The sequence below is a fragment of the Nannospalax galili genome, unplaced genomic scaffold, assembly GCF_000622305.1.
Source record: "Nannospalax galili isolate Female #2095 unplaced genomic scaffold, S.galili_v1.0 scaffold1387, whole genome shotgun sequence".
Taxonomy (NCBI): domain Eukaryota; kingdom Metazoa; phylum Chordata; class Mammalia; order Rodentia; family Spalacidae; genus Nannospalax; species Nannospalax galili.
Window position 1 is genome coordinate 1,716,187 of NW_008355976.1, and position 10,329 is coordinate 1,726,515.

Sequence of the window (10,329 nt, forward strand, 5' to 3'; positions counted from 1 at the left end):
CTTGTGCTTTACCTCTGCCGATAAAACTTGCTTATGCTTTTATTTTTACCAGATGTGCCAAATTTGATTGTATCATAGCTACTGAAAGTGAAAACCTTTATCACTCCAGTGTTCATTTGATGTTTGCTTTAGGTATAATTCCAGTTGGTTAGCCTCTGCTCTTCCTTCCCTGGAACATGTGGACAACCCGACTTATCTGCTTGTTCTTCATGCTGTAGATGATGGGGTTCAGCACAGCGGGGAGGAGCAGGTAGATACTGGCCATGAGCATGTACACAACTGGTGATAAATGCTTCCCAAACCTGTGGACCATGGTGACACCAATAAGAGGGACATAGAAGAGGAGCACAGCACAGATGTGAGACAGGCAGGTGTTGAGGGCTTTGAGCCTCTCACCTCTGGATGCAATAGCCAGCACCATCTTCAGGATGACCACATATGAGAAGAGAATGATAAAGGCATCAAGTCCTAATGTGAGGATGACCACAATGAGGCTGTAGAGGCTGTTGACACTGGTGCTGGCACAGGCGGGCCTCATTGCATCTTGGTGAAGGCAGTAGGAATGAGATAAGACATTGGAATGACAGAAGTGCAGCCTCTTTATGAGGACAACTAGTCCAATCTTCCCAATAACACCGTGGGTGAGGATGGACGCATAGCGCAGTAGGTCTCAGATAGCCACGAATCTGTTGAAGGCCAAAGACACTAGGACTCCAGAATGCACTAATCCAAACACATGGATGAAGAACATTTGTGTGACACATGCATCAAAGGGAATCTCGGGGGCATTAAACCAGAAGATCCTGGGCATAGTGGGCAAAGTGGATGTGGAGAGACTGACATCAGTCAGCCAGGATGCAGAGGAAGTAGTACATAGGCTCGTGGAGACTCTGCTCTACCTTGACGACTGCTAGGATGGTGCCATTTCCCAGGAGGGTTAGTGTGTAGAGAAATCCCAGGGGAAAGGCCATCCATGGGTTCTTGTCCCGCATCCCTGGGATGCCTGTCAGAATGAAACCAGGATGACTGGTGTGGGATGCATTCAAGTTCCTCATGGCATTCATTCTCACCAAAGGGGGCCGGAGCTCACACTCACTAGTTCACACTTCTAAATTGAAAATAGAGCCTCATATGAGAGAACTGGTTTTATGAATGTATACAAAGAGCAGCAGAGGGAAGGGTACGGTTAAACAAACAACCCGTGTGTCTTTTTCATTCCTTTGAGCTTTTCTTCTGGGGCAGTTCATAGGCCGTGAGGTTCATGTTCTTGGATTTGCTTTGTTCACCTGGAAAATGAAGACAGGACTAAACACTCAGTAATTACGCAGCAGAGAATTGAATGTCTCCTCTTTCGATAGCTCTCAAAGTTTAACAGGAAAGCAGCAGACACTCAATTTCTAACAACATAGAAAGTGAGCTAAATAATAATAAGAATAACAATAGTAATTTTAGATTCACTACACTTGCAGTGCCATTATAGCATCCATATTGACACACTATTTCACAAACCCAAGCCATACAAACCCATCTTTGTGTGTGAGAAAAATTAAAGAACATACATAGATTCTTCCACCTGCCTAGGTATTTACTGAACTGTATTTCCAGTGAACTGCATGGATAATGACACCAGATACATATATATATTTGTTCCAATTAACAATCTTCACAAATAAAAAAGTGATTTTCTTTAACATCATTTTTAAGACAATTGAAGGCATTATATAGCATTTGCTGGACTATACACACCTACATATAAGACATGCAAAACATGTAACTCGTACAATTTTATTATTTGAGTCTTCTAACACACCAGAATTTAGGAGCTATTCTTGAAAACCTTTCCTCCAATTGATTTTGACCAATTTCCAAACATTCCTGTCAAACAAATGACAAATGCATACTTTTTCTTGATAGTGTTAGAGTTAGTCATTAGTGTGACACATTTATTTACTGTCCTTGAATGATTATTCCATAGTCATTAAGGTTCTCCTCCAGTAAATTGTTATTTACTGTCAGTATTTATTTATTTTTATTTATTTTTTTATGTGTATGAGTGTATTGCCTGCATGTATGTGAGTGCACCCGTGTCGTGCAATGCCGCGGAGGTCAGAAGAGCGTGTTGGATTCTCCTGGAACTGGAATTAAGGAAGGTTTGTGGCCGCCATGTGGGTGCTGGGAATAGAACCCGGGTCCTCTGCAAGAGCAGTCAGTGCTCTTAACCGCTGAACCATCTCTCCAGCCCAGTGTGTCAGTATTTTTAAAACCTGAGCGTGCGATATATCCCTTGAAAGTTAAGTTCCATTAAGGTGCCAGTGTATCAAGACAGAGTCCTAAACCTCTGTTGTAGCCGTCACAGTACCAACATTCAGCCTCTGTGTGCCTACGTCTCCGGCACCAAGTGATACCAGTTATTCTCCTCTTCCATCTCTTCAATTCAGCCTAATTTGCAGGGTTTTGAAAAGTTAGTTATGAAGACATAAAAGTGTTATGTATAACATATTAGCAAGTTGGATGCAAAACAGAGTATTGCATTAAAATTGCCAACTTTGTACCACGACTAAAAACCATTGATATTAAGAAATCTGTGAATGATGGGACTATTATAATAGCTTTAAGGAGGAAACATTAATTTTTGCATGTGTATGTGTGTGTGTGTAATGCATGATGGTGTATTTGTTTGCCTGTTAGTGGGAACACATGTATGGGTGCATGTGCATGTGTGAGTGCGCACATGTGGAAATCTGAAGCTGTAGTTGGTATCTTCCTTGATTGCCTGATTCTGCATGGAAACATGATTTTTAAGAGAAGAAAAATTTTTATAATTCAATTACATTTTAAGAGGAAATATAAGTTCCCGAATGAATTATACTTTCTGGAAATTCAGTGGAAATGTCTTTACTGAAATTTATTAAAATTATCATTAAAATGAAGGATATGACATTATAATATCACAATTACCCTTCAACAGTATCAGCAAATTAAAACAATTTCATATTACTTTTGAGAAAAAAATGAAAATAGTTTTATTTAGGGTTTAATGATTTCTCTCCTGAAAAAATTAAAAACATATAGACTTTTTATGTGTCTATCAAAGTAACGTGGTATAAGATCAACAGCACAGATTCTCAGTGTTTCCTGTCCAGAGAAATCAGTACTGAGAAATTTTTATTGAAAATATGGATTTATTCACAGTAATCATAAAAACGTAAACATTATGTTGATGCAAGTTTGCATTTGGTCCCTGAAGGAGTTTTGTTAAAATTTACTACATAGCATAAGTGAAGTCCTTTATTCCTTAATTATTTTTCTGGAGATAGTATTCCTTCATTTGAAAGAAATGTGTATTCTCCCTATTTAGTAACACATAAATTCAAAGCTTTATCAACAAATAACACCTATGAATTTTAGTGGATAGTGAGGAATCCTATTTCGTACACAGCATAATTGTGCAGATATATTCAGTACAAGATTGAATATGATAAAAAAAAGAGAACTTTTCCTTTCATGTTTCACTTGGCAGAATAAAACTATTGCAATTAACAAAATATAATATTGGCAGAGGCATTAAATATATATATCTCAAGAAATAAATCATATTTCCAAAATACTCTAAAAAATGAAGAATTTGACAGTCACAACTTTTTTATCAGAAAATAACTGATTATACCATAAATGAAATTACATCTATGGTCCCATCACATATAAACTTCGCAGTTTAAAAATGCTTCTGTTCTGCCTGTGTCGAGATTAATTTGACATGTTCCTAAATATGAATGATTACTATTAAGAGAGTCAGAAGAGAGTTCAGAATGTAAGGGCCCTGTAAAAACGTAGAACTGATATCAATAAAAGTGCTGAAAAACTTATTTCCTAAAAAAAAAAAAAAGTACAGCAGTACAAATATCAGCGACAGTTAAAAGCTGTATGAGGAAAATATGCAGTGCCATGTTGGGTCTCACAGATTGCAGGTTATACCCCATGCCCATGACTTTGATAGCTTCCTCTGTAAATAAATATTTGCTTGCCAACTTCATGCATGTGTCTCATTCAATTCTCATAGTCTTAAGTTGGTGCCTTTTATTCTCAATATTCCTGCTCTTTGCCTCTGCTTTGCAGTCTGCGGCCTCTGAGCACCAGGTTCCCCACTCCTCTTCCCCAGTTTTGTGCTCTACTGTGTCCGTTCCTTCTACCTTAATTCTTGACAACCTTTGTCTTGTGTGCTTTGTCTGTTTGGTCCTAGTACCTTACCTATCTGTCACCAAAAGAGGAGATGCCCTGCCCACCGACTGCCCAGCCTAGTACACATGCAGATGGCTCATGGATCTGCTTTTCTATAAAGAGCCCAGAATGTAGCTAACACTGCTGCCACCTGCCCTTGGGACTACAAACTAGCTATGACAATTAGGAGTTCCCAGGAGGCACCACAGACTACCCTGAAGCAAGTCAAAATAATGTGCTAACATCCACCTTTTAATTATCTTGTTATCTTTATGATAGCTTCCAAATTTGCTTAACATGAATTCATTTGCACATTAATGGAGCTTAAGGTGATATTTCAACATGTGTTCATAGTGAGAACTGATCCACTAAGGGCAGTAAGCTCCTTCCTCTTATAATTGTTTGGATGCTTTAAAGCGCCTCTCTTATAGATATTCATAAAATATATAAAAATTATTTTATATCACAGTCATTCTACTATGCTATAACATTAGAACTTAATCTCCAGCTCTCTCTCTCTCTCCTTCCCAGCTTGTAGCTGCCATTACTCTGCATTTAAATTGGCCATATTCCATTGTAATCACTCTGATATTCAATGACTATTTTTTTAATTCATTCATTATTTTTATTTTCTTTATGTGTATGAGTGTATTGCCTACATGTATGTAAGTGCACCTGTATTGTGCAATGCCTATGGAGGTCAGAAGAGAGAGCTGGATTCTCCTGGAACTGGAGTTGTGGACAGTTGTTAGCCACAATGTAGGTGGTGGGACTTGAACCCAGGTTTTCTGCAAGGGCAGCCAGTGCTCTTAACAGCTGAGCCATCTCTCCAGCTTCTGTGGCTATTTATTTTCTTATGCCTTTATTTATCTAATTTTAATATATCTTATAAAGTTTATGGTGCATAAAGGGTTATAAACATGAGAGAAAATATTAAAAAGTAAATCACACATGCTAAGGATGACACTTGCATTGAGCTACAAGAGAACATGCTTCCACTTTGGATCTCAATTTCAGCCTCAGTTATGTCAAGGAGCTGTTCTTACCTCCGTTACGACAGCATGTGTTCTCCTTCTGCTTTCTCTGCACCTCATCAGAACCAGGATCTTTACCACAGTGGAGTTCAGGACATGTAGTATGAATTTGGTATATTGTTTTGAATTAAATAATCAATGATAACTACTTTATTAAGACAGTGATGCCCTTCCTCTTTGTACTCAGTTAATATTCATGTCTTATATGAAACTTTTCTATTCATTCATCTTTGTTGATAGGAACCAGGGGAAGGGATGAATTTGCATATGAACCTGAGCTTTACTTGGCATGTAATTTATGAAATTATTAATCTTTCTAGATACTTATTGTGGTAAGCTTTTGGGGACAATTTCTTTACCTGAACACCACTGAAGGCATACTGGAGTATGCGCAATGCTGTCTGCAGTCACGGATGTCTATGTGATGGCGAGGGTGTTGAGGCAGATAAAGGAACAGTGTTCTGGACCTCAGGCTGGATAAGAAAAGAGCACTCTAATCACAGGCACAAGTTACATCCTGCTTAGCTCGTTCCCTTCTTAGCAAACAAGTTCTCTGTTTTAAAATAGCATGTCAAGAGGTTTTGAGGAAGCTTTCACAAACTGCCCTGAGTAATGGTCTTTGTTCTATTTATGAAAGCTATGGCAATAAATACACAGTGAGACAAGAACTCGGGGCCTCTCTTTCCCCAGCAGACAGTCTCCTGGTACCCCACTTTTGAGATTCGAATCAAATGTTGTACCTTTTCCTTTTACCAGCTATGCAAAGTTGAATTCTAGTCAGAATAAGACTTAAATCAAATAGAGTAATTGAATATGATACATTGAAACCATACTTAGCAAAGATATGCATGGAAGCAGTTTACTGACGAGGGCAGTGTAGTGCATTTAAATAAGGTCAAGCACTTTTGTTTAGAGGTTTTAATTGTAGCTCTGAAACTTGCTAACTTTTAGAGAGGTAAATTTATTCCAAAACTCTCTGATCTTTAATTTATTCAGCTGTGAAAGAATGGAGGGTATTACTTAACTCACAAGGTTGATTATGAATGTATATAATAATATATTTTAAAAGAATGGTATAGTTTCCATACATATATTGTACTCATCAAATGTTAGGTTATGCTTAGAAGCTAGGTAGGCAGCAGGTGTGACTCAACTAGCATGGTTTCTCAGGTCAGAGTCTCGTAAAAGAGGGACAAAGGAGCAGCCAGAGAGGTATTGGGACCTGTTAGGCAGAAACAAGGAGAGCAACAGATAGAAGAAGGATTACTCTTTCTGCCCTGTCCTAATTCATCCCTGACATTCAGAGAGCCCCTTTGAGGGAGACTCTGTAGCCCAAGGCTGGGTGAAGAGGAATTGGTGTAGTTCTCTGACAGAGACAGGTTGTTTTTACAGATACCTATTACTGTCAGCCTCCAGGGCCAGGCCTGATGGATACGGTTTGTTCAAGCCTGGGAGCAGAGTTTGAAGCTTTGGCTGAGCTGCTGTCGGGGAACATTTTCATATTGATGCCATCACTCTTCTTCTATCCAGTACATTTGAATAATCAAGATCATTGCCTGTTGCCCGGTGACTGTATGAGGCTCCTTATAAAGGCCCCTCTTGGGAGATGGTTTAATCTCTGCTCTGTGATGCAATCCAAGAAACGTGGCAAGGTAAGAGGGCTGCCTTCATATTTGAAGGGACTGAAGGGGGAAGAGCTAAAGAGTAAGGGATGGAGGGAGAAAGGTAGAAGAAAAATACCTGGAATTCCTGGGAGATATGAGTAAGATGGTTAAAGAATTAGGGAAGTGAAATAGGGCCTGAAGGTAACTGAGACGCAGAGCCAGAGGTCGTGGGGTAAAATAACAGAAAGGAGAAAAGAAGATGGGAGTCAGAGCTCGCTTTTTGTGCTTGTGATTGTTTTGCAATTAATATTATTAACCTACTTGTTGTTCCAGATCTTGTATTACTAGCCAGTATTGAAAGACGTAAGACAAACAGGATCCAAATTTCAAGAAGCAAAACTCTCGAGACTGAAAGAGATGACTCTCGCATATGCAAATTTTCAGTATCAGTTTTGCCTTGTAATTAAGAATCAAATCCGATGCGCAAATACTGTGATAGAAAGATTTATCAACAAAAAGGAATTTTCAGATTAACATGTCCTCGAGTTGTTGGGGCATGTTCTAGATTGTACAAAAGAATAATGTAATACAGTGCTGATAAACGAACAAAAGTTAGTGGCTGGGAACTGCAGGGGATGGTTCTCTGTGGTCACTGATGCCAGAGATAGTCATGTTGGCCTTTGATTCATTAAGGAATAGACTTGAGTGGGTCTGAGCTGAGTCACTGCTTCCAGCTTCTTCTATGTGTATGGCACAATGTTACCTCCGGCCTGGTTGGTCAGATAGAGACTTGTGCCTGCAAATAGAGAGAACTAGCTCATTTTTAAATTTTGTTAGTGAGAAAGGGAAATATTATAAGGGGGTTATTTGGGCTCGTGGAGAACATAGGGAGATTGATAGACATAATTCACAAGCAGAAAGGCTTATTTTAGCTCATAGTTTCAGATCTTTCCATGTATGTTTACTTGACCGTATGCTTATATCTGTACATAGTGCTGAGGCAGTACATCACAGTAGAAACCTAAGACAAAGAGTTGTTCATTCAATGATAGCCATAAAGCAGAGGAAAACCAGGAAGAGGCAGGGACCAAAATGCAACCTGCAGAGACATGACTCCAGACATCAACTTCCTCCAAGTAGTGCCCATAAATGGATTAATCTATTCATAAGCTCAGAGAGTTCATGATCCAATCTCCTCTCAAAGGCTCACCTCTGAACACTGTTACACTGGGGACCAAAAGTTTAACACATGAATTTGGGGGATATTTACAGTTCAAAACACAATATCTGGTTATGATGTAGATAGTGGAGAACAGGAAAATGAGGCCAGGCTCTAGCAAGAACAGTCCAAAATATTCTAGTACTGTGATAGGCACAGATGCTAGATTGGGGGGTTTAATCCCTTCCCATTATGGAGCTAGGACGTCCTAAATAAAGAATGCAATTAGATAATTTAGGAAAGGTTTATGGAAATGTTGGGATTTACAGTAAGATTTCGGTGACAGATATTAACATAACTGCCTTTTCGTTTTTCAGGGCGTGTCTTCCACTTGCCATGTTGATCTTCAATAACACCACGTCCTCCTCCTCTATCTTCTTTCTCACTGCCTTTCCTGGGCTGGAACTTGCTCACGTCTGGATCTCCATTCCTGTCTGCGTTCTCTACACCATTGCCCTTTTGGGGAACAGCATGATTTTGTTTGTCATCGCCTCTGAGCGGAGCCTCCACAAGCCCATGTACTATTTCCTGTCCATGCTCTCCATGGTTGATCTAGGTCTGACCGTCACAACCCTTCCCACAGTCCTTGGTGTTCTCTGGTTTCATGCCCGGGAGATCAGCATTAAGGCTTGCTGCATTCAAATGTTCTTTGTACACGCTTTCTCCTTCCTTGAGTCTTCAGTGCTAGTGGCCATGGCCTTTGACCGCTACATAGCCATCTGCAGCCCTCTAAAGTATGCTACTTTCCTCACAAACGTGATGAGCCTGGTGATTGGACTTATCATCTGTATACGACAAGTGATTTTCCTGTTTCCCTCTATTTTGGCCGTGAACAATGTGTCTTTCCAGGGAGGCCATGAGCTTTCCCATCCATTTTGCTTCCATCCAGATATACTCAAATTCACACACTCCAACCCCTGGATCAGCAGCTTTTGGGGAATGTTTCTTCAGCTCTACCTGAACGGCACTGACTTATTGTTCATCCTTTTCTCCTATGTCCTGATTCTTCGTACTGTTCTGAGCATCGTGGCCCCTCAAAAGCAACAGAAAGCTCTCAGCACTTGTGTCTGTCACATCTGTGCTGTGACTGTTTTCTATGTGCCAATGATCACTCTGTCTTTGGCACACCGTCTCTTCAGTTCTACCCCCAGGGTGATCTGTAGTATTTTGGCCAATATGTATCTGCTCTTGCCTCCTGTACTGAACCCAATCATTTACAGCTTGAAGACCAAGGTCATTCGCAGGGCCATATTCCGGCTGCTGCAATTCAAGGGTTCAAGGGACTCCAGGGTGAGAGGCCTCAGGGGAAGCTGGAATTGAAGAGAACAGTTTTGTAGTATATAAGTTCTGGTTAACGGAGATGATTGGGCAGTGCCCTCCCCAGGCATTTTGGTTAGTGAGAAAGTACCAACTGGATTATAAAAGAGAAAAGGGATCATTTTTCCTTGCACTTATCAGAGATTTTTTAAAAATCACATTTCAAAGCCAATTTCAATGTGATTAAATATGTAAAATGGTGACATTTCAAACAATTACATGGATTTTTGTGTGCATATTAAAATAATAGTTTCATGACTGGTATGATGGCTCAGTCATTAAAGGCACCCAGCAGACAGCCTGAGGACCTGAGTTTGATTCCCGGCAGCCACATGGTTGAAGGAGAGAACTGTCTCCTGAAAGTTGTCCTCTGACTTCCATAAGTGTGTCATAGCACACATATGTCAGAATACTTGTACACTCATACATACAGTGCTGATAAACGAACAAAAGTTAGTGGCTGGGAACTGCAGGGGATGGTTCTCTGTGGTCACTGATGCCAGAGATAGTCATGTTGGCCTTTGATTCATTAAGGAATAGACTTGAGTGGGTCTGAGCTGAGTCACTGCTTCCAGCTTCTTCTATGTGTATGGCACAATGTTACCTCCGGCCTGGTTGGTCAGATAGAGACTTGTGCCTGCAAATAGAGAGAACTAGCTCATTTTTAAATTTTGTTAGTGAGAAAGGGAAATATTATAAGGGGGTTATTTGGGCTCGTGGAGAACATAGGGAGATTGATAGACATAATTCACAAGCAGAAAGGCTTATTTTAGCTCATAGTTTCAGATCTTTCCATGTATGGTTACTTGACCGTATGCTTATGTCTGTACATAGTGTTGAGGCAGTACATCACAGTGGAAACCTATGACAAAGAGTCGTTCATTTGATGATAGCCGTAAAGCAGAGGAAAATCAGGAAGAAGCAGGGACCAAAATGC

The 10,329-nt window shown here is 40.0% G+C and overlaps 1 protein-coding gene and 1 pseudogene across 1 annotated transcript; one reads left to right on the forward strand and one right to left on the reverse strand.

Moving 5' to 3' along the window:
- Window positions 1-148: 148 nt before the first annotated feature.
- Window positions 149-1,055, reverse strand: LOC103750868 (annotated as a pseudogene).
- A 7,335-nt stretch (window positions 1,056-8,390) lies between these two features.
- LOC103750870 (olfactory receptor 51T1) lies at window positions 8,391-9,395 on the forward strand. The gene has a single exon (XM_008854144.2). The coding sequence runs from the start codon at window positions 8,412-8,414 to the stop codon at window positions 9,393-9,395; it is 984 nt and encodes a 327-aa protein (XP_008852366.1). The 5' UTR covers window positions 8,391-8,411.
- Window positions 9,396-10,329: the final 934 nt, after the last annotated feature.

Coding starts and splice junctions, on each gene's coding strand:
- LOC103750870 (XM_008854144.2), top strand. CDS start 8,412: ATGTTGATCTTCAATAACACCACGTCCTCCTCCTCTATCTTCTTTCTC.